This window comes from Pelobates fuscus, chromosome 8 (genome assembly GCF_036172605.1).
Source record: "Pelobates fuscus isolate aPelFus1 chromosome 8, aPelFus1.pri, whole genome shotgun sequence".
Lineage (NCBI taxonomy): Eukaryota > Metazoa > Chordata > Amphibia > Anura > Pelobatidae > Pelobates > Pelobates fuscus.
In genome coordinates this window covers 19,427,411-19,453,122 of record NC_086324.1, presented here as the reverse complement: position 1 = coordinate 19,453,122, position 25,712 = coordinate 19,427,411, and the positions used below count along the sequence as shown (strand labels likewise).

The window sequence follows — 25,712 nt, the reverse complement described above, 5'->3', positions numbered from 1 at the left end:
TTCTTCTGCAGAGGTACCCTGGCTGGATAGAGCTCGTGTGGATGTTCCTTCTGGCTGTTCTAGCTGTCTGACGCGTTTCGTAGAGAATAGCTCTACTTCATCAGAGACGGATACGCGTTTCGTAGAGAATAGCTCTACTTCATCAGAGACGGATCCGTCTCTGATGAAGTAGAGCTATTCTCTACGAAACGCGTCAGACAGCTAGAACAGCCAGAAGGAACATCCACACGAGCTCTATCCAGCCAGGGTACCTCTGCAGAAGAACTCACCTATCCCGGATCCCAGGCGCATCACTGACACCGCCGCAAGAGCAGTGCTGTTCCCCCGAAGTGAGGCTCGAGGTGGAACGCACTGTGGAACGCACGCCGTCCTCACTGGCTCACAAAGAGCGGATAAAACTAAATTTAGATCCCAGGGCGGACAGGTTTCCCTAATGTTGGGAACTAAACGGCCCCGAGCCCTGAAGAATCTAGATATCGGAATGTTTGAGGCTAAACACCTGAAAGAAAAGAAACTGATAGCTGAAACTTGTAATTTTAAAGATGCTGGCTTCAATCCCTTTACAAATCCCATCTGAAGGAATTTGAGAATCTTTTGGATGGAGGCGGAAACAGGGTCCTCTTTAAACCTACAACACCATTGACAAAAATTCTTCCAAATCCTGGAGTAAACTTTAGACGTAGACTCTTTGTTAGTAGCCAATAAAATTTTTATGACCTCAGGATCTAGGCCATTACTCTTTAAAATCTGGAGTTCAGACACCAAGCCGTCAACTGGAATCTCTGAAGGGTTGGAAGAGGAACCATGGAGGGATCTAGAATATATTTTGACAGTGGAAGCTTTCAAAAAGTGGCCCCTGGAATATTTAGAAGAACCGAAAACCAACTTCTTCTTGGCCACCAGGGAAGGATTATGACAATCCTTACTTTTTCCAACTTGATCTTTTGAAGCACTTTGGGAATTAGAACTACTGGTGGGAAAACATATGCAAGGTTGAACTTCCATGGTACTGACAGAGCATCTATGATATTGGGTTTGTCTGCGGGGTTCAGAGATGCAAACAGTCTTGTCTTCCTGTTTGTCCTGGAGGCCATAAGGTCTATTTCTGGACAACCGAAACGGTCTGAAATAAGCCTGAAAATTCTGCACGAAAGGGACCAATCTGTTTGTTTTAAGTGATGACGACTCAGGGCGTCTGCTAATACGTTGAATTTTCCCAGTATGTGAACCGCCGAGATCGATAGGAGGTGCACTTCCGACCACAGCATGATCTTTGAACAAAGAGTTTACAATCTTGTCGACCTTGTACCTCCTTGTTTGTTTAAAAACGCCACTGTCGTTCGATTGTCCGAACGTATCTGAATATGCTGACCTTTTATCTGGAACTGAAACGCCAGGAGAGCCATCCACACTGCCTTCAATTCTTTGAAATTTGAGGAAGTTCTCAAATCCTTTTCTTGCCAAAGCCCCTGCTTCTTCAGGTCCCCCAAATGGGCACCCCAGCCCAGTGCCGAGGCATCTGTTAAAATTCTGAAGGCTTTCATTCGGAATGAAAGCCCTGCTTGCAGGAACCGAGACGAGGTCCACCAATGAAGACTCCTCAAAGTTTGATTGTTGAATTTCATCAGCCCGTCCAGGCTGTCTGTCCGTCGATTCCATACTTGTAGAATGTTTTTCTGAAGAGGCCTCATTCTGGCTTTTGCCCAACCGACGGCAGGGATAGAAGCCTTAAAAAGACCCAGTAAACTCATTGCTTCTCTGACTGAAAAAAACACCTTTTTCTCTGAGTCTCTGAATTGAATGTTTTATCTTTAGCTTCTTCTCCTCTGGCAGGAAAATCTTCATAGAGATTGAGTCTAAGATTAGACCCAAGAACTGAATCCTTTGAACCGGAACCAATTCCGACTTGCTGAAATTTACTAGCCAACCATGAGCTTGTAAAGCTGTAAGAAGGTCTAGTTTTAGTTGCTCCTTTGACTCTGCAATCAAAAGCCAGTCGTCCAAATAAGGGATGACATAAATCCCCAAAGTTCTTGGATACGCTGAGATGACCACTAGCAGTTTTGTGAACATCCTGGGCGCAGATGAAAGGCCGAATGGTAGGGCTTTGAATTGGTAATGTTTGGTCACCGATTGGATGCAGATCGCAAATCTTAGTAGCCTTTTGCTGGATTCCGCCATGGGCACATGAAGATAAGCGTCCTTTAAATCCAGGGACGCAAACCAATTTCTTGGCTGAACCAGAAAAGAAGCAGATTTTATTGATCCCATCTTTTTTACAATATACTTGTTTACGGCCTTTAGGTCTAGTATGGGTCTGCAAGAACCATCTGGCTTTGGTACCAAAAATAGTCTTGAATATGTGCCCTGATGTCTTTCTCTTCGGGGTACTTCTTCCACAACTCTCTTCTGCAGGAGTCTTGACACTTCTTGCATCAAGGCTAACTCTGTTTCCTGAGAATGAACCTTGGAACATAAAAAAAAAAAAATGATCGGGGTATTTGTCAGTTCCAGACTGTACCTGTACTTTATTACTGAGAGAATCCAGCGATCCGATGTCATACTTTCCCAGTGATGTAGGAAGTGAGACAATCTTCCTCCCACTGGCCTGGCGTCACATTTTATTTCTCTTGTCCGTGAGTTTTTCTTTCTTTCTATAATCGAATACTTTCTTTTGTTGACCCCTATAGTAGTTCCTGCGAAAGGAACTTCTAAATGAGGGCTGAATCCCCACTTTACGGTTCCAAACTTGTCTCTTATTGGATTCAGGCAAGGCCTTCCTGCCTTCCTTCATCTGTTTTAACAGATCTAGTTTAGACCCGGATAGTCTTCCAGATTCAAAGGGTAAGTCACACAAATAATTTTTTGATGCCGCGTCAGCTGACCAGTTTCTAAGCCAAAGTGCTCTTCTAGATACTGTCGTTAGACCCAAATTCTTAGCAGACAATTTTAGACTTTCTGAGGAAGCATCTACCAAAAAATCGGCCGACATTTTGATATTTTTTAATAGCTTCACTGGATCTTCCTTTGACTCTCCTGCATAAACCTTCTCAAGTTCTTCTAGACAATGTTTTTGGGCTTTAGCCACGGATGTTCCTGCGATAAGAGCTTTCGCTTGGGCCGCTGAAGAAACAAACATCATCTTTAAGGACGAGTTTATCCGCTTCTCCATCACATCCCTTAAACCACTTGAGTCACCAATAGGCAACGCCGTTTTCTTCCCAATCTGAGCTATAGGGACGTCTACTACAGGGACTGTATCCAGCAGGCAGTCCTGGTCCGCTTCCATGGAAAATGTTTGCTGCATACTCTGCTGTAACCAGCTAAGAAATGTGGACATTTCAGATTTTTTAGCTTCCTCCGGAGCCTCTTTGGAACATAGAGAACAAAGTTTCTTTTTATACCCATCCGGCATAGGTTGGAAACATATTGAGCAACTTAAATGCTTGGTTTTTGTAGAGCATTTCCCCCTTTCTGTAGCTTTCTCCGGAATCTTTGGATTAGACATACTGAGGAAAGAAAGAGAAATAAAAAATTAAAAAAACATTTTTATTTCCCCTTTAAGATTCAGGCTAGAGCCATTTAAAATAAAAGCTAAATGTCTTACCTTAAATGGCCTCACAGTGTGTTGGAGGGCAGGTGAGAAACACACTTGCAACAGATCTGATAGCTCCTGGCAAACAGAGGTTGCTGCTGGAAGTTGCTCCTTTAAGTCCTGTAGCCATTGAACGAAAAAACGGCAAGTTCAGATTTGGCGCCTAATTCCAGGTTGGCATTGCGCATGTGCATAGCGCTCCGCGAATCCCTGGTGTAACGTAACCTGTACGTGCGTTCCACCGCAGGACCTCCCAGCCGACGCACGCCTGCGTCCTTCGTCTGACCGGCACCTGGCGCGGACAAGACGGCATAAAAAACGGCTGAACACGCCGTCCGGCGTTCCACACTATACTTACCTTGAAAGGAAGCAGAGCCTCCCGAGCCTCAGCCCTTCTCACCTGCTTCCTGTGCAGAAAAAACCTGCACACCTCCCCTGCCAAAGGCAGGCAAAGAACTGGGGTTGTTTGAGGTGAGATGTTATTTAAAGGAATGTAGTTAATTAAAGGGAGGGTCTTAAAAAAGTTGGAGAATTGCCTGCCCATTTTTCCCTCCAGATTAGAAATCCCATTGGTAAAGCACTGCCTCTAATCTGAAGGGAAAACAAAATATATTGTTGGATGAACCCCTGCCTGGATTGTCATTACCAAAGTGGCCGAGCCATTTTTTTTTTTTTTTTATTCTTTTTGAGATATCCTAACCCTTTCAAAGATTTTTAAGTCAAAGGGTGGCTAACTGTCTGTGGTCAGACTTCGATTCCCATAATGTTTTAGCAGCCAAAAACTGTGAGAGAATTATGGGGTAGTAGTTAAACAAATAAAATAATAAAATAGATGTGAGCCTCTTGTCGGTTTATTAAGTTAAAATACATATTCCCTAAATACATTGAATATATCATGTGCCCCAGAGATACATGGTTTATTCAGTGGAAAATATTACATATGCTCACCTTACCATTTCATTGTATCCATGGATTTTACTCTTTGTATTACATCCACCCTTCTTTGCTCATTCTGCTCTCTTCTATAAATTGTTCTTACACAACATATTAATCCATTGCTGCCCCAGCAGAGTTATATTCTATACAGCCTTTAATTATGTTCTCACTGCTTCTTGCTGCATCTCTCCTCAGTGCATTCCGAGGGTCCCCATCAAACTGACTTTGCACACATTAAACATTCCTTGCACTCGTAGTGAAGTCAATACATAGCTATTGAAAAATATATTTTCTTTATTGTTACAAAAAATACATAACCAAATTAATAAAAATTGATAGGCGGTGAAGTGCAAGTATTACTAGTCCAAGGGGAGGGCCTCAGGACTTAACACGTGTTTCAACTGTTATTTAATTTGCCATGTTTGGGGGAGCTTTTCCCAAGCAAGCCAAATACTGATGTGCCGGCGTCTGAACGGAGTGATGTCATGGCACTCTGTCTTTATACTCCATAGCCAACACTAGCAGCGTCGGCTAAGGTGTTACCTTTGGAGAGTTGACGGATTGCTTGTGGAAGGTTTTTCAGTCAATTCTTCAGCATAGAGTCTATGCCTATGAATTGACAGAGGTGGGAGAAAGGCCTATTTTAAATAGTCTCCCCTCCCCCCCCCCCCCCCCCCCCACAACAAACAAATCTCCTAGCACAATGTATAGAAGAAATCTCATGCTTCATATTAACATGAAGGTTATACATTTAATTCCAATAAAACAAAATCAAAATGGAAAAATTATTAATGATTATTATTTCTTCCCATGACACACAGAGGGTTTTTTTGATGCAGAAATCGGAGTTGTATTTCTTACCTTTTAACATTCTTTTCGTTTAGATCTGAAATGGGTAAATACAAAAATAACACAAGATATATGACAGACCACTTTAAAATTCAATCTATTCAGTTATGAAACACACACATCAACTTTTAGCTACAAAACATGAAAGATGTCATTATTGAATTGACACGTATTTTCTGCAGCCAAGTCCACTGATGTTTTCTGTTTAATAACAGAATCTAGGCATGACAAAAACCACTAAGATGCTAGCTTTCTGCTAGTTCTGCAATATCTTGATTTCCTTGTCAAACGTTTGCTGCCAGATACCCGGAGGCATGGTCTTGTGATTAGAATCGGGCCTCCAGGTAACGGCAACTGGGTCAAAGTGCCATCGGTAAGCCATAGGAGTCATTGAAAGCTCTCGATGATAGTTTTGTTAATAAATTGAGTAACTTTATACTGCCTTTTCAGCATTTATTACAGTACATTTATTGAAAAAATGACAAGTGGAATATTTGGGAATGAGCTAGTGCACTGTATTCTAAAAATAAATAAAATTGGTCCCTTAATTTAAAAGATTACTAAAAGCACCCATCTCAATTAAGTGGTCTTGGTGCAGTGATCATTTTAGGTTTTTTTTTTTTTTTTTTCTTTCTTTTTTTTTTTTTTTATTGAGTTTTTGCAAAAGTAATGGATAAGACAAAAGGGTACAGAAGGGAAAACAGGGAGGGGTGAATAATTACAATCTTTACATCACAATTCCATGTTCAGTCAGCTTGGTCACTTTATACAATGGGTAAAATATACATTCTGTGCTATACATCGGAATAATAACAATCACGATAGTTATGCATATGGTATTGACGGTAATATCAGCCGCTTTCACCTTTTACATCTGGAGCTCAAGTAAGGTGAGTATATGTGGCTTGGGTGTTTGCTTATTGTTCATGGGAATTGCGCATGTGTGGTTGAGATGGGAAGGGTGTCGGGGGGGGGGGGGGGGGGAGGAAAAACCAGGAGAAGAAAAACTGGTATACCTAATTTGCGGCTCTGAATGCTCATTGAGTGGTAGAGAGTAAGAGAAAAAGGCGTGTAAAACTTACTCGTCCCTTGACATGTAGTGTAGTGGTACTCGAGTGTGACTTCTGAGTGGTATAGCACATTGCATTATAGTGTGTTGTGGTTTAGTATGGCCTGCCCGCCCTCTAGAGTATTTGGTTGAGGTTTTTCACTTCAGTGCGGTGTGCATGCCAACTTGCCCACCTTTTAGTGTATGTCTCTGCTTGGCCTTCCAATCTGTACGCCATACATTCATAATCCGAAATAGCTTCGATTCTATTCCACACTTCCAGAGGGGAGGGGGTATGTTTGTTTTTCCAATGGCTGGCTATACTAGTCTTTGTTGCTGTTAGTAGGTGTATAATGACGGAGCTATTATTGTCTAGAAGCAGTTCTGGGGAGACGTGGAGTAAGTAGCATTCCTGCGTAAACGGTATTTTGCGTGTTGTTAATAGCCTAATGGCTTTTACTATCGTTTGCCAAAGTCCACTCAGTAGTGGACAGTCCCAAAATATGTGTCTCATGCTTCCCTTGTGGAGATCGCATCTCCAGCATAAATTTGGAACCGATGGGTACATGTTTGCTAGCTTGGTCGGCACTAAGTACCACCTCATCAATAGTTTACAATATGCCTCCCAGTGGGCCAAGCTATGGGACACTTTTCTCGTAGACTGAATTGCTTTCAGCCATATCGGAGTAGGAATACTGATGTTTAGTTCTGATTCCCATAGTTCTATGTATTTGTGTTTGTGGTCAGTGTCGTTCAATGCTGTGTAACAGAGGGATAGCGGTTTTATTTGCGGGTGTTTGCCTATACAATATAGCCCAAAACTTGTTAGTTGTGATTCCTCGCATTGGCGAGTTTGTAGGGATTGGAGAATATGTTTGGTTCTGATATATGTGAAAACTTCTCTAGAGGGAAGTGCATATTCCTGTTGAAGGAGTGGGAATGGTTTTAAACCCTCCTCTGAATATAGTTGTGATACTGAAATTACTGAAATTATTCCCTGTTGACGCCTTGCTTCCATATTGATATCTTCCGATAGCTCTGAGATTATTTGTATGGGGGCAAAGTATATAGTGTTGTTTGTGCCGGTGAGCGAACTTGCCCATTTCCTCCAGCTGCTTATTAAGAATCTCGTACTAGCCATGGGTTTGTGTTTGTTAGATTCCCATGGCTTGAGCGATCTTAGCATAGAATTTATTGCATGCGGTCGTATGCAATAGTTTCCTAAGTGGGTCCAGATTTGGGGTGTAGTGCATGATAGTGCCAGGACTGCCACTCTATAGTATGCCCTAACGTTTGGAGTGCAGAGTCTGCCTTTGGTTGGGGACAGCCAGGTGAGACGTCTGGCTATTCTTGGTTTTTCTTTTCCCCATATGTATGCATTGAATATGTTCTGGAATCTTTGAAGCTATTTGTCGCCTAATGCTATGGGTATGGTGCGGAATAAGTACAGGACATGAGGTAATACCATCATTTTGACAGTATTTACTCTCCCTAGCCATGATATTTCTAGGTTTTGCCATACATCTAGTTGTGCCTGGAGTTTGTAGGTTAAGAGGATCTGATTTTTCTTGGATCAACTGGCTGTTTGATTTGGTCAGATTAATTCCCAAGTATTTTAAGGAAGTTTTCCTCCAGTCGAAGGGGTGCTGCGCTTTAAGAGTCTGGAGCATGTTTGAGGTGATGCTTATGGGTAGTGCTTGTGTTTTTTTAAGGTTGTTTTTGTAATATGATACTCGTCCGTATTGTAGAAGAAGTTTCATCAGGTTTGGAATGGAGTGAGTAGGGTTTGTGAGGAAGAGGAGTAAGTCATCTGTGAAAAGGGCTATTTTGTGGGTCCCTGCTGGAGTGGATAAACCCTCTATTCCCTGGTGTTTTTTATTGTGGAGTATAAGAGGTTCCAAACGATCATTTTAGTTTTAATATATGGAGTAAAGCAAAGGAGAGTTATGTGTTGCTACCCTAGACAAGAAAAAAAAAAATCAATATATATATATATACATATATATATATAAAACTAATGCAAATGGGCATACAAAATTTCACAAAAGCAGCAGGAAAGCAACGACTCACCTTGGCAGTAAATGTGCTTCAAGTTCTTTGTGCTGGCTGCAATGCTCCTCCAATTCTAAAAGTTCTCACAAAATAGCAGTAGTGCACTCAAAAGAACTTAATTGAATAAAAGAAAATATCTGGAGAACGAGTACCCTTGTAGTGCAGATTGATTTCAACATTACGAACATGGCATGCCCGCCTTAATATGCGGTAGCGAGGGTAATTGTAGCTCACTCGTATCTGCCATCAAAAAAAGAGATGGAGTTGTTTGGGGGTGGAACAAACTAAATGAAAGAATTTTATTTTATAAAACCGAGAGTGCTGGATCTCTCTATCTACATAAAGTGTATTTCCGAGCACCGGGCAAGTATGGATAATGGGAGCTGGAGTGCAGGACATTGTGGTGTGGGTGTGTATGCGTGCATTATTTATGGTCTCCACAATTCACAAGATAATTTTGACTGGCTTCCCAACTTGACGGAAAGCTTACTGAGGTTTGAAACATTGTTTAAAATAAATTACAAATGCCAGAGAGACACCAACATTTCTTCAGATCTATGGCTATGTTAGCTGGCTGGGATCTTCTTCCTTTGTTCTCATTGAGAGAACACACTTTATAGTTCTTATAATACTGCGTCTCTCATGGAAACCACTTAAAAGCCTAGGCTTTGGAATCAGCCACATTGAACGTGTGCACATTATATACAAAATTCTGATAATCGCGTACGTAAAACTACTTGTGTGGATTGTGCTGGTTAAAATCTACAGCAAACCTATAAATTAATCATTATACTTCCATTAATTTTCCTGAAATTCAAATCCAAGCTTCAGCCTTTGGCTGCTTGTAGTCTTTATGCATTGTGAGTGCTAGGCTCATGATTTTTAGAGGGCATGGAACATGCATGCCTACAACATCTACATTCCTGGTCATTAATAACTGATTGCCAACGGAAGAATCTGCAAGCTTAGAAGTGAAATTAAATCATTTTGTTTACATTTAAAAGCAATTTGTGTATCATAATATTTAGATTAAATGTTACATTGTATAAAATGTTACTCGTCATATTTGCATGTTTAATGAACTGTAAATGAATGTCAAACTAATGATCCAATCTACCGACACCTGGCAGGATGGGAAACTTGGTTTAGCAGATAGTTGAGGATGTGTTTGTGTTAGGTAAAATACTTTTTTAAAGGAACACCCCATGCACTATAACCACTACTACTGTAGTGGTTATGGTGCCAGGAGTGCCCACAAATGGTACCCTCCCCCCTAATGTAAGGACTCAAATCATTTAATAATGGTTTGCCTAGTTAGCTTTGTTTCACAAAGCGTTGCTTTGCGTCTTCTCTCTGCTGGAAGGAGAGCTTGAACATCCTGCTTAGGAGCTTCTGTAAGCTCTCCAATGCAACCCCCTGCTCTGCTAGACTCAATGAAGACCACTTATGGCAGAGAGAAGGTGTGGAGCGGCATTAAGTGCGTCTTAGTGGTTATGGTGCATGGTGCTTAGTGTTCCTTTAAGACCTAGATAGCTTTGTGTATAGCTTTTTCTTTAACGTTCAGCTACTATTTAATGCGTGTCTAAGGAGAGATGGTAATTAACAGGTAGTTTTGATGTGGGAATTTAAAAAGCATATATATTTGCAAAATAATTTTGTAATTATTTATTTTATTTCCCCCCCCCCCTTTCTTCTAGGTGTTTGATAGCGGATGAGGCAAGTACATTTATTTATTCTGTGTAATAATGGAATGATGGGGAATTGGCTTTTTTTGGGGGGGGGGGAGGAGGTGAAGGAGGGGAGCAGGGGGGTTAATTAAAAAAAATGGAAAAAACAATCAATTTTGAAATTAGATCCAACCTCAATCTGATTAGTCAGATATGTGAATCTTTATAAACGTGAACCGATAGGTATGCTGTATGTCACTGTCCTCTCAAAAAGCCACTGTCACATTTATCTTTTCTTATATTTTATAGCATAGTCACCCCTGTTTTGTTTAAGATAACGAGCACGCATGTTTATCATAACAATTTACCTCTGCCGAGGAGCTGACACTTTAATCTTTTAGTATATTTTATAGTCTAGTCATCCCATAAACAGAAAGGGGTGAGTTTTTTTTTTTCTTTTTTTTTTTTTTTTCTTTTGATAGCAGGGACATGTTTATAATATCCGCTTACCTCTGCTGACTGAATTGGGTTTTGGACTGTGTTATTTGAAAAATGTATATGCAAATAGTTCACATATTTATGCAATTTGTCTTTGCCTTTCCCACAATTCCCCCTGAATCCTACTACAGCAGACAGAAACAGCTCTGTACCAGCAGGATCTTTTTTTTAAATTTTTTTTATTTACAGAATGTTCTCCCTTATGCACTAAAACTCACGAGAAAAGTGTGCTAATTTGCCCTCTGTTTAGTTGCCTATCAGGTTTCACACTAGCTAATGTCTTCCTTTACTATCGGCAAGTTAGACTTTTTATATACATAGTCCAGAAAATTGGGATAAAGAATCCTTTGGATTACCCTTGTAGACAAAGATTCCAAATTTAATGAGCTAAAGCTTGAGACCTCCTTATTGTGGAGTAATTATACAGTTCATTAAAGGATCACTATATGGTCAGGAACACAAACATGTATACCTGGGGGGCGGGGCCGGACCAGCATGGCGGACGGTCGCAACTTGCAGGAGCTCCTCAGTAAACTACCTGCCCAAGCGACAAACCGAACCTCCTGCCGCTCACTAATGGACCCCAAAAGCGACTTACCCAACACAGACAACGGCCCGAGTGTTCCGGTCCGAAAAACCGGGATGCCGGCTGCCAGGGTCCTTGCAGAGCGGTTGCGGCCTAGTGGGGATTACGGGCGGGTGAGGCGGCCGACCACCCGTCCCGGATCTTCTCTCCCAGCGGGACTCCACAGAGCTCAGCTTCCCCCCCTCTGGACCGGGGGGGATATCCCGGTCCGTACCCCACCGCTCACAGTGCAGATGGCCCCCAGCGGACGACCCAGCGGAGCCGCGAAATATTCCCAGACACACGAGGTGGCGGATTCACGCGCCTGTCGCAGCCAAACACAGAGACCAACAGCTCACAGTAAGCAGGTGCCCCAAGGGAGCCTAGAGGCTAAGCTTGATGCCATCCTGGAAGCCTTCTGGGCGAAATTGGCGGCAAAAGCGAAAGGTCCCCAACGAGACCCCCCAGCAACAGCCCAGTGGAGGGCAGCCCAAAATGGCCGCGGATCACACAGCGGCATCCCACGGGGCCCAGCACCAGCCATGAGTGGCAATCACCCCCATGGGCCGAGACCTACAAAGAGAATGGCTCGCCAAAAGCGACCAGGCGCGCAGAACAAACCACCCACACTTACCAGCCGCCACCTTGGGAGGCCAGCGTTGAAGGCGGGGAGGCCTACACAGTGGCGCTCAAGCAGACTACGGGACACAGCAAAACGCAGGCCGAAACAGAGGAAGGTACCGACCAGGCCCGTTAGACCACCTGTGACCACTCGGTCCCACTGGCCCCCACATGTGTTCAAGACCCTGAGGGACTGCCTAACAGATTACCAACAGCTCCCAAGCCTCACCTCGCTTCTGAGACCAGAGCCAGACCACTGCGAGGGCATCGGCTGATGGCGTCTGAATGCCTCACTGCAGCTCTGCTATCCACGCTGCAAGTCCCCTAACGCTAGAGGTCACCGACATGCCACTGCCGAACTTACTAAGCCGTATCTCGGTACTGCTCCTGTTTGACTGTTTAATTTGGTCCTTTACATTTTTCCTCTAGCCAGCCTACTACTACTTAACTCTCTTGCCCAATATGCTAGACACAAAGGCGGTAGCCATCTCATGGATACCACTTGCTTGCTTACTCTTAGCAGCTTATGTGATTTTCTTATTTTGATTTCCACCCATTTAATTGTTGTTTTTGTTTATTCTAGGGCTTAGCTTGCATGTCCTTAATCTTAAAATACATAACTATATACCATCATGTCATGCATTATGTTTTATGCTTAGTCACTCATGATAAGGACAGCTAGGATAGCTGGTAGAAAAATTATTACTAGCTAAACGACTCCACGCATTACCACTCTGCACCTATGCAGATATAGCTAAAATGATATGCATTTACGTTACTTGAATTGTTTATAGCGTGATTATAGCACCGTTCTAACGTACTTATAATTCCAATCTGTGTTTAAAGCCAAATGTTTAAGCTTGATTTAAAACTAAAATATGTGTCACACACACTCTAAAGCGAGAGACAACCTGTCACACACACACACTAAAGCGAGAGACAACCTGTCACACACACACTAAAGCGAGAGACAACCTGTCACACACACACTAAAGCGAGAGATAACCTGTCACACACACACTAAAGCGAGAGATAACCTGTCACACACACACTAAAGCGAGAGATAACCTGTCACACACACACTAAAGCGAGAGATAACCTGTCACACACACACTAAAGCGAGAGATAACCTGTCACACACACACTAAAGCGAGAGATAACCTGTCACACACACACACTAAAGCGAGAGATAACCTGTCACACACACACTAAAGCGAGAGATAACCTGTCACACACACACTAAAGCGAGAGATAACCTGTCACACACACACTAAAGCGAGAGATAACCTGTCACACACACACTAAAGCGAGAGATAACCTGTCACACACACACTAAAGCGAGAGATAACCTGTCACACACACACTAAAGCGAGAGATAAAGACCAATACCTAACATGTTCACCACGGACAAGAAAGCTAAAATTTTCTTTTATATGTCACGTCTATCCACTGTCTATACCTTCTTTCAACATAACCAAAAATTGTGCTGTCTATTCCTATGCCATGTTTTGACTGTCATGCCTGTTATTGCTTACGACTGCTGTCGTGGCTGAGTAAGCTTATTGTTAAAACTTGCACAACAAAAAATAAAGAATTATAAAAAAAAAAAAAAAACATGTATACCTGACCCAATAGTGCTAAACCCACCATTTAGGTGGCTTGTCCCCCCCCCCCCCCCCAATCCTATAATAGTTTAAAACTCACCCTATTTTCAGCTCTCCACGGGTCCACCAGCTTTTGCTCCACCGCCTTTGTGACATAATCAAAATGCCTGATTTTTAGCCAATCCAATGCTTTCCCATAGGGAAAAGCATTGGATTGGCTAAAATTGTCACTGGGTTGGGGCCAAATGCCGTTTTGGCCAGTCCAGGACCTCTATGAGGAAAATTCTGCATCTCCACGCAGAACTTGGGGAAGCTAAACGGCAGGGCTGCTTACTGTTTAGCCCTGAGCCAGGAAGCCCCTCCAGTGGGCACTTGGAGGTGTCCCTAAAGATAATGTAAACACTGCCTTTGTGAAAAGGCAGTGTTTACATGAAAATGCATGAAGGCAATGATTATACTGACCAGAACAACTAAATTAAGCTGTAGTTTTTCTGGTGACTAAAGTGTCCCTTTAATGTGTACCTCTTATGAAGTTGCTAGTAAATGTATTGATTTTAGTAACTACCTGTTAACCAGTTCTTGAGCTAGAGAGCTCCTTGCTCCATAACCAAAGCGATGGGCATTAATTGTTTTGGTACTTGTTGGATTACTTGTTAGATTATCTGGATTACATACAACACTGAAATTAATGAAATATTTAGGGTATGGGGGAAACTCAGTGCTCAAACTCATGGGCCATCTTAAAAATGCCATATTTTTCTTCGGCAAATTACTAAACAGAAAGCAGAAAGAGTTTCTAGAAATTGTCTGAATTGTAACAATAAACAGAAACCACTAACTCGGTTTCACTTCTATAGGTATGATATTATATATTTAATAGTTTGTCCAAATGCACCTAGAATTAAAATATGAGACGCATCCCTATCCTCAGTGTTTGTAATCTCTATTTTATTGAATTATAAATCTACAGATAGTTGCATAGGAAAGCATCGTTAACCTCCAATTCCTCCATGACCACTTTGCAGACTTCTGTCCGTTAAAGAGGGCATTTTCAAAATTTTCAAATCTAGCACATAGAATAAGCTGGTTATTATTTGTATACACTGCCCAAATATTTAACTTTCTACTGTATCCACTAAAACTATATTTGCTTCTGCAAACGGACACAGGGCATGCAATTTAACTTTTCCCATGGCGCAATGAACTTGGAACAGTGTCCCCACTGAAGTCAGAGGAACTGTGACATGTGGGCTCTTTGAAGTTTTTGCAAAGTCCCTTCATGTTGAAAGTCTGTTTGCACAGTGGTTCTCATGAGGAGGAGATGCACTTAACGCTCCCTCCTTACTGCTGCCATCTGTCTCTTCTGCTTTTGAAGGCTTTATCGCATATGCGTAAGGGTACAAAATTACAAAATGGAAGATCCGGAAGACCAGGGACCCTCCTGCAATATTGTTTTGCATCCACAATATAATTACCGGTAAAAAATGTTTTACAGGCAGAAACTTAGATACACAACAAGGAATTGTTTTTTTTTTTTTTTTGCATACAATCCTCTTTACCAACTTTTAGGAGATAGGCACTATTGCCTAAAAAATAAATAAAAACATTCCGGCCTAATGTCTTTTAAAAAAAATAAAATATATTTATTTAGTTTCCTTCAACATTCGCTATCACTTCATAACACATGCAAAGACTACAAATGTGTGCCTTTATTGTGGGAGAAAGAAACTGTTGTTTTTCATTGCTAAATGCAGGTGCATCCTCTTCCTGGTTGATTTAATGTGACCTACTCCCTCTGTACATGAAACCCCTCTCCCAGATCCACTGAGCCCGTAACACTGGCATAATAAGAGCACTATCAGAAATTAATTGCAGAGCTTCCTTAATTTATGATTTTAATTAGGTAGCTTGGCCATTCTTGTGTGTTGTTGCCATGACAAAACGTGTAGGTCGGTTTATCATCAACATTTTGCAGGGAATGCTATAAATTCTCGCAGCCTGCAGGATACTCTGTGCCAATAGTATCAGTAGATAATGTCCTAGCAGAATATAGGTTGCACATTCCTATCGGAGGTTCCTGTTCATTGAAGATTACACGGAAGAAAGAATCAGGGCGTATAGAGACCTCGTGCTGTGATAAACCACCTTTCATACCTTTTGTGCTGCGTTGCAACATCTTGCCATCCCTCTCTTGTGTATAATGGTTAACGCTTCAGCTCATCAGTGGTGACCCATTTAAAGTCCCTTGGGGGACTCGAGCACGTTGTAAGATGAGCTGAGCATACCACCTTGTATATCTCTTTATACTGCAGATCATGACTGACGGAAACAGAAACAGCATTTAAGTGTATCCACTAGCTGAATATAAAGGAGACATTTAAACAAATGAGGGGGAAAAATTAAAGCTGTACATGTTTAATGTCTAAAAACAAATCACAAATTGTGTTATTTTGACACTTGATCTAGGCATGATATATAGATTTCCTGTTAACAGTTGGTACCCATATCCACCCTTCCCCCTGCATGTATTTGCATCTTTGATCTAATCTTTGATTTAATGAGTTTTGTCCTTTTAGAGATACACCTGTGTTTATGGAGAACTCTGCTGAGCACCATAGATGCAGTTATTGTACAGCTGGCTTAGGGATCTACTTAGCCCCCTCTCCGTCGCACCAAATCCCACATCAGAACCTGGGGAGAGTACAGAACTAACATTTTTCACATATGTATCATAGTGGATATTTGTAACAAGCAAAATGTGCTAATGTGTATGTGAAAAAAAATCATGTGTTGCAAATTTTAAGGAATATATTGCATTCATTGTAACATTGCATTAGCTATAAGAGAAGCGCAAAATAAACACAGTACATAAACTGGGCTCAGACATTCATGGTATCTTCTGGACCAGATTTTATTTTAGAGAGTTTATAGTGCACACTGCGGCAACTCGGCACGATAGGACGTTGCCATGACTATGGCAAAATGCTTATTCATGAAGAAACATTGTATCACACTGAGCTAATTTAGTGTCAATTGGAAATTCTAGCAATTAAAGTACCAGTGTCACTTTTCATTCTCTCACGCCAGTAAATATTATTAGAGCACTTAGAGGCTTGCACAGTGCCGTGAAGGTAAGTATGAAGTCTTATTACATCCACAGCACCTTGACTGAGTCTTCATCTACCCAGAATCCTCAGAGAGAGAGAGAGAGAGAGCGCGTGCGCGGTTGATCATCTGGTTTATCCCCCTGTGTTCTTTGTCCCACAAATGTGCAATATGCTTAGCTATCCACACCTGAAGTCACCTATGGACTCTGCATTCATAGTTCTGATATTTTTTTTATTTTTTTTTTGACTAAGCAAAGCTCCCAGCGAATTAGAAACAATGCAAAATATCACAACGCTTTCAGTCAGCATTACACGAAATGATATCCCTGAACGCTGTAGACCATTGCAAAACATAATTGGGAAAAAAAATATATATATTTTATTAGTGTTTTTCCTTGATCTTGTTTTCAAGGGATATACGGCTATTTGAAAAGTGCTCTCTACATTTCAGCTGAGGTCCTCAGAAAAGCTTTGTTGCTATTATAAATTGATTGATAAATAGAAAATTGCTGTATTTCTTATTTAATAGTTTTAACCTATTGGCTTTAGGTGCTGTACCTGCCTTTTATTAATTGATGCATTTTAACTGCAGCACACTTGCCACTTTCAAATACCTGGCTCTGCATGTGACCTACAAGTAATTCTGGGGACCTCCATTAATTGTTCAAAGATGTTGAACGCCTTCTTGGTTGTACTGACTAAGCGTTACATTGTCTACTAATAAAAAAATGTTTTCGCTTTTATTACATTGCTAGTCACGAAAATACTTGCATAAATTTAGAGGAAAATATAATAATTGTACCGAGATTATGTTGTAATCAAAGTAGATCTGTAAATTTGTGGCTAGTTTTTTCTGTCCTGGAGGGGGTTAAATAACTAATTGGCTCTTAGTTTTGCAAAAGATGCTCTGTTGTAACTTATGTGGTAGCTCGGGTCTTCAGCACAGTTGGTGCCCTTTCACAGAGTTGATATAAGGTCAGACAATAACAGCTGGGTTTGCTGCTTGGTACCTAGAAAAATAGATTTATACTTGGAAACTGACATAAAGCGTAGCGCTAATTGCCCCATTAAGCGGTGACTTTACCAACGACAGCCCACATTTATGCTTTGTTAGAAATAATAATAAAAAAAAAAACCAGAAGCGCAAATGCCAGATACAAACGTAAATTGACATTTTATTTTTGCCAGAGCTACTGCAGAAAGTTAATGTATCATCTTCTGGAGCTTAATGGAAATAGCTGAACTTTACACCCTTTTTTTTTTTTTAAATTCAAAATCTTGTTCTCTGAGAAAAATATTCCCAAGTTCCCCCTTTTGCTAAAAAGGCCACTGTGTAATTTAACAACTTTTGCAAATCTTGTGCCTTTACCAACCTGCAGTGTTTCATAATATGTTCTATGCGTAACTGCTGAGTGGACATCTCAGTGCTGATATGGAACTTCTCATATGTTTCAGTTTTAATTTGCCTGATTAACACAATTTACACAGAATTGAATCAGCACACTTATGAAACTGTTTCAAATCATTTAGGGCTCTTTAAAACTACTATCGCCAAACGGCTCTAAGCTCATCACTGCGTCTAAGTACCCCCTTTTTACTCCATTTTTTACTTGAGAAAGGTGTTTTTTTTAAACTTATCTGCCATGTTACAAATATCTGTTATAAAGTAACATGTTAGTAAATGTATAGATTTTTAGTTAATACTCTTTAAACATTTGGTCCCTCCCCTAGTTGTCAACCAATCCTCACGTCCAGATGAAAGTTTAATATTTAAACTGAAACGCTGATTTTTTTTTTTTTTGCAAAGCTGAATTGAAGCGAAGTTTTATATTTAACACTGAAGGAAAGTCCTTGGAGTGCTATCATTTAAAGCCATTGATATTTCTTACAGATCAGCACAGGACATGTATATGTGTGTATTTATAAAAATTGGTTTTCTCACCCCTCCTGGGTGGTATGTTATTCCTCATTCTCGGGTCCTCTACCAGAGGCCTGGGAGTTTGAAGAACTGCACTCTTCTGGACAGGATCTCAGATCTCCCACCTGGAATCTGTTGAAGCCACTTCCCCAAATTGGGAGTCACAGCCCCGAATGCTCCTATCACAATTGGGACTACTACTGCCTTCACTTTCCACATCCTTTCTAGTTCTTCTTTCAGTCCTTGGTATTTGTCCACCTTCTTATGTTCCTTCTTCCTGATGTTATAGTCACTGGGTATTGCCACATCCACCACGACTGCAGTCTTTCATTCCTTGTCTACCACCACAATGTCGGGTTAGTTGGCCAGCACATGCTTGTCTGTCTGGATCTTGAAGTCCCACAGGATCCTTAGCCCTGTCATTCTCAACTACCCTTTGTGGTATCTCCCATCTGGACTTAGGCATGTCCAATCCGTATTCTGTGCAGACGTTTCGGTACATAATCCCAGCAACTTGGTTGTGTCTCTCCGTGTATGCTGTTCCTGCTAACATTTTGCATCCAGCTACTAGGTGCTGGACTGTCTCTAAAGCTCCAGCGCACTCACTTATTAATTAAACTGCCATTTCAAAGTTTACTGAATGTAATATTGAAAAAATAAAATACCTTACCTAGGCAAAAATAATGATCATGCATTGCATAACCCTGCCACAACATCTATGTACCCCATTCTTGGCAGGACCTATCCAGCAACCTGCTCTTACTAGAGAAGTCCACTTACCTGGGAAATCTTTTCTCCCGGGGCTCTTTGCAGTGCAAGATTAAATAGGGCCCTGGAATGAGGCACCCGTGACAGAGGGGTGCATAACTGGGCAGTTGGCCTGGACATATATATATATATATGTATATGTATGTGTATGTAGTGGCACTCACCCTTTCAATGAATACATAGAAGAAATGCCTTGGTGCAATCCCACGCTGGGTATGTATAGCAAATTGAAAAGAGATGCACTCTCAGGTCTTTGTAGAAAAAATCACTATTATTGAATAACAAGTAGCATAAATCCGATCCTTTTTTTTTTTTATATATATATATATATATAATATATATAAAAAACCAAGAGGGGTGTACTCACCTGAGCATGAATATATTAAGGCTAACTTAGGAAAAACAAGAATGGAGGTTTAGTTCCAGTCCAGTATACGATCATACATTGCATATGCCCAGGGCCGGCGCTACCTGTAAGGCGGACTAGGCAGCCGACTAGGGTGCCCCTTGGGAAGGGGCGCCGCCAGGAGCGCCGGCCCCCCTCATGCTGCAGCTGCCCGAGCGCTCTGCAGAGAGCCTCAGGCGGCTGCAGCTCTGTCCGGGCTGGTGCGTCCATGAGGACGCACCGCCCGGGCGAAGCATGAGGAGAGGGACTAACAGGAGGGAAGCGCTCAGCGCTCCCTCCTGTCACTCCCTCACTGTAGCGTGGCCGAGCGCTGTATGGTCTGCGGGTACAGGGAGCATCTGTCTCCTGTACCCGACCGGACTAACAGGAAGTGAACACTGAGTGTTCACTTCCTTTTAGTCCGGCCGGGTACAGGAAACAAAAGCTCCCTGTACCCGCGGACCATACAGAGCTCGGCCACGCTACAACATAGGTAGGGGAGGGGGGGAGATAAATGGACAGGGAGGGAGGGTGGGAATAAATGGACAGGGAGGGAGGGTGGGAATAAATGGACAGGGAGGGAGGGTGGGAATAAATGGACAGGGAGGGAGGGTGGGAATAAATGGACAGGGAGGGAGGGTGGGAATAAATGGACAGGGAGGGAGGGTGGGAATAAATGGACAGGGAGGGAGGGGTGGGAATAAATGGACAGGGAGGGAGGGGTGGGAATAAATGGACAGGGAGGGAGGGGGGGAATAAATGGACAGGGAGGGAGGGGGGGAATAAATGGACAGGGAGGGAGGGGGGGGAATAAATGGACAGGGAGGGAGGGGGGGGAATAAATGGACAGGGAGGGAGGGGGGGGAATAAATGGACAGGGAGGGAGGGGGGGGAATAAATGGACAGGGAGGGAGGGGGGGGAATAAATGGACAGGGAGGGAGGGGGGGGAATAAATGGACAGGGAGGGAGGGGGGGAATAAATGGACAGGGAGGGAGGGGGGGAATAAATGGACAGGGAGGGAGGGGGGGGAATAAATGGACAGGGAGGGAGGGGGGGGGGAATAAATGGACGGGGGGGGATAAATGGACAGGGAGGGAGGGGGGGGGGGGATAAATGGGGAGGGAGGAATAAATGGACAGGGAGGGAGGGAGGGGGGAATAAATGGACAGGGAGGGAGGGAGGGGGGGATAAATGGGGAGGGAGGGGGGGGAATAAATGGACAGGGAGGGAGGGGGGATAAGTGGACAGGGAGGGGGGGATAAATTGAAAGGGAGGGGAAAGAAATTGACGGGGTTGGGAGGGGGAATGAGAGTGGGGAGGGGAGAAGAGAGTGACAAGGGAGGGGGGAGAAGAGCGTGACAAGGGAGGGGGGGAGAAGAGTGACAAGGGGGGGGGGAGAGATTGACATCCATCACACACACAATGCACCCCTTACACACAGACAAGCAATGCATTCCTTACACACTCAATGCACCCCTTACAGACGCACACACTGCATCCCGTACATACACAGAAACACACCTTGCAGCCCTTACACATACAAACACAGATTCACACAATGCATTCCTTACACACATATCAGGACATCCCCTACTCCACCTCCTGTGAACAAACTCATTGGTGCAACATGAAGGTGGACCCTGGGACTCAGACCTTGAGCTGTGTAAAGGGCTTTAAAAAAAAAAATGGTGCTGCTTCCTGTTCTCCCAGAACATTGATTTTTGTGACCACAGTTACAAACAGCCTCCAGAGAGCCTGTTCTACACCAGACCAGTGGAGCCAGACTGCAGCTAGAGCCCATCATCATCCTCATCTGGTTGTAAGTAGGCAATCTAGTATATTATTCGTGGCACTAATCTCTAATTTACCTCACATTAAAGAAACACTATAGTCCCCAGAACCACTTCAGCTTAATGTAGTGGTTCTGGTGTCTATAGCCTGTCCCTGAAGGCCTTTTAATGTAAACACGGCGGCACTGCAGCACTGGCGTTGGTTAACATGGCAGATCATATGGGTGGGGCATTGTGATGTCATATGGTGGGGGGGGGGGGGCGGCGGCAAATTTTACTTTTGCCTACTGCGGCAAAAATCCTTGCACCGGCCCTGCATATGCCTGCCCCAACTAGGCATTATGAAAGAATACATACCGAGACTATCATACATATAAAGTTTTATTTTAAATAATACATTGATGACTGCTTTCTTTTCTCTCTGTGAATCAGGGCTTAGTTTGGATCATGTATATTCTCTCTGTATAATGTGTCAATGATATTTAGAGCTTGGTTTAAATCATGGTATATTCTCTGTGTAATGTGTCAGGGATTCAGACCTTGGTTTGGATCATGGTCTGTTCTATCTGTGTAATGTGTTGGGTATACAGAGCTTGGTTTGGATCATGGCCTGTTCTCTCTCTCTGTAATGTTTCAGGATTCAGAGCTTGGTTTAGATCATGGTCTATTCTCTCTGTGTAATGTGTCAGGGTTTCAGAGTTTGGATTGGATCATGGTTTATTCTCTCTCTTTTTAATGATTCAGAGCTTGGTTTGGATCATGGCCTGTTCTCTCTCTGTAATGTGTCAGGGTTTCAGAGTTTTGTTTGGATCATGGTCTATGCTCTCTGTGTAATGTGTTTCGATTTAGCACATGGTTTGGATTGTGGTCAATTCTCTTTGCACTCTGGATAATGTGTCAGATATTTAGAGCGTTGTTTGGATCATGGCCTATTCTCTTTGTGTAATGTGTTTGGTATTCAGAGCTTGGTTTGGATCATGGTCAATTATCTCTGTAATTTATCAGTAATTCAGAGATTGGTGTAGATCATGGTCTATGCTCTCTGTGTAATGTGTTTGGGTTCAGCACTCGGTTTGGATCATGGTCAATTCTCTATACATAAAGTGTCAGGGATTCAGAGCTTGTTTTGGATCATATAGTTTATTTTTCTGTGTATTTTGTCACGGATTGGAGGTTCGGTAGGATCAGAGTGTTAATTCTTGCTGTGTAATGTTTCAGGATTTGTGTTGTCTGATTTAGAACGAAGACTAGTATTGGGTTACTTCCAAGTCATTGCCATCATCTAACCTGCTGGAAGAACTATCTTGATGACAAGAAGCCACTTTACATTTACAAGGGGAAAAAATATTCTGTACGTTTTTGAAACAGTTATCTACTTCATTAACCCCTTAAGGACACATGACATGTCTGACACGTCACAATTCCCTTTTATTCCAGAAGTTTGGTCCTTAAGGGGTTAAAGGGACACTATAGTCACCTGAACAACTTTAGCTTAATGAAGCAGTTTTGGTGTATAGAACATGCCCCTACAGCCTTACTGCTCAATCCTCTGCCATTGAAGAGTTAAATCCCTTTGTTTATAAACCCTAGTCACACCTCCCTGCATGTGACTTGCACAGCCTTCCATAAACACTTCCTGTAAAGAGAGCCCTATTTAGGCTTTCTTTATTGCAAGTTCTGTTTAATTAAGATTTTCTTATCCCCTGCTATGTTAATAGCTTGCTAGACCCTGCAAGAGCCTCCTGTATGTGATAATTTAGAGATTGAGATACAATTATTTAAGGTAAATTACATCTGTTTGAAAGTGAAACCAGTTTTTTTTTTCATGCAGGCTCTGTCAATCATAGCATGGGGAGGTGTGGCTAGGGCTGCATAAACAGAAACAAAGTGATTTAACTCCTAACTGACAGTGAATTGAGCAGTGAAATTGCAGGGGAATGATCTATACACTAAAACTGCTTTATTTAGCTAAAGTAATTTCGGTGACTGTAGTGTTCCTTTAAGCACTAATTTGGACGTTAATGCCGTTACACCTTATATTGACCCTCAACTATAAGACCTGCCGTGTACACCAAACCTCTTTTTTTATATTTCCATATTTCTTCCTAATTGAGATGATGTTATGGAGGCATAAAATACAGTTTAACCTTCCCAACCCCCTCGTGACACTGTTTCCAAATTTCTGAAATTAAGAAGGTCTTTTAATAACTATTATGAAGACTTATTTTTCCAGGGCAACTTCATCGGCAGAAGGTCGATGCTATGTCTCCAATGTCTCCATTCCGTTGTGCCTTTCCAGATAACGTCAGAATAATTGTAATATTGTTTTTATTTCTTTACTAACATTCGCAAAGACAAAATCTTCCAAACTTATTTTTTAAGATTCCAGTCCTCGTCTGATTGCTGTGTGTAGAGAAAAGGTGACTGTTCAGCCCTGGGAAATGAATGTGAAATGACTGCTCTCAGCCTCTGATTGGCCATTTTATTTGAATATTTTGCTTTGCATTTGCTATATTTGGGTTCATCCTGTCACTTCAGATGGAAAGATAATTATTGGCATCAAGTTGTTGCTGACACAATCTCCTCCAGGTTTAGGTGCTAAATGTAGGTATTTGAGTGACATAAAGAGGTTTTCATTGCTGTGCTAAAGGAGAGGAAAATGCACATGTAGATTGCAGAAGTATAATTTAGCTGAAATATGCTTAATGCCTGAATATATTGGAAGTGTTTTTCATGTATGTTTTATTTGCTGTTCCATTATGGACATTCAGCAGTATTGAAATATCAAGAAATATATACATCCATTTTCTCATAATGATTATTATTGCGTTCTGTTACACGAATGGCAGATAATCACCACAATTGATATAAATGTAATTCATTCTGGGTCTGACCATCACCCCCACCTTTTTTTCCTTTGCGTTTCATTTCAGTTTATACCTGCAATGATTGTTTGCTGATAAACCCTAGCAAATGAGTAGATGTATAACAAATCAACTTTACTACTGCAGTGCTTGATACATTTTTGCGCCACCTATACATATACACACACACACACACACAAATTATTTTCGCATCCCTCCAGGGTGCTATATTTATTCCTAATTCTTGGGTAGAGGGTTCTGTACAGTATCTTGGCTTTTCCTGGAACTGCACTCTTCTGGACAGCGATCTCAGATGTCCCACCTGGAATCTGTTAAAGCCACTTGGGAGTCACAGCCCCGAGTGCTCCTATCACAACTGAGACTACTAGTGCCGTCACTTTCCACATCCATTCTAGCTCTTCTTTCAGTCGTTGGTATTTGTCCATTGTGTGTCTGTGTGTGTGTGTATGTATGTATATATATATTTATATATATTATTAAATTTGTTATATATTTATATATTTTTTTTCTCCCTTTTTCAATCAATGTAAAATATTTTCCTATTTAGATGGGACTTGGGAAAACAATCCAAGCTATTGCAGTGGCTTATGTTTACCGCAGTGAGTGGCCCTTACTAATTGTTGTACCATCATCGCTCAAATACCCATGGATCGAAGAGATGGAGAAATGGATTCCAGACCTGTCACCAGAAGATATCACTATAATTGAGAACAAGACTGATGTTGCGTAAGTCGAAAGTTGCCTAATTGTTTGCCAAACTCAACTTCGTTCCAGCCTGCATTAAGCAGGATAGCTTCGCAACTGTTACAGAAGTACAATTTGTATAATGCTTTGCCAGCCATTGCCCGAATCATGTAGAACCAAATTGCATTATGAAGGTTTGCTTTCCTTAGAAAGCTCAGTCATGTATTTCAAGACTTCTCGAGGGCCGCACCATTCCTGTGGAACTCACTTCCCTCCTCTGTTAGATGCTCACCCAGTCTCCACTCCTTCAAAAAATCATTAAAAACCCACTTCTTCATAAAAGCGTATCAATTAAACTGTTAATTGCTCCCGACTGATTCCTCTCTTGCAACTGTCACTAATCTAATACTATCCTTACCTTTTTATGTCACTATACCCCACTCCCTCTAGCATGTAAGCTCATTGAGCAGGGCGCTCAACCCCTCTGTTCCTGTGTGTCCAACTTGTCTGGTTACAACTACATATCTGTTCGTCCACCCATTGTAAAGCGCTGCGGAATTTGTTTTCGCTATATAAATAACAACATACCGAATACATTTCATTACTTAGCTGTGCACAATGTTTATTTTGTTTTATACCTTTACATTCACTATCTCTTTGAGACAGCAGGGATTCCACAGCAATAATGCATATTATGTTTAGCCAAGCCGACTGTAGCAGGTAGTTCTTTGTAGTTCA

The 25,712-nt window shown here is 41.9% G+C and overlaps 1 protein-coding gene across 1 annotated transcript in view; it reads left to right on the top strand.

The window, feature by feature from the left end:
• ZRANB3 (zinc finger RANBP2-type containing 3) overlaps window positions 1-25,712 on the top strand; it is a 158,620-nt gene that overhangs the window by 27,638 nt on the left and 105,270 nt on the right. Inside the window, exons 3-4 of the mRNA XM_063429370.1 lie at window positions 10,178-10,196; window positions 24,838-25,016. Of these exons, the coding sequence (XP_063285440.1) occupies window positions 10,178-10,196; window positions 24,838-25,016 (198 nt within the window). The remainder of the gene's footprint in view (window positions 1-10,177; window positions 10,197-24,837; window positions 25,017-25,712) is intronic.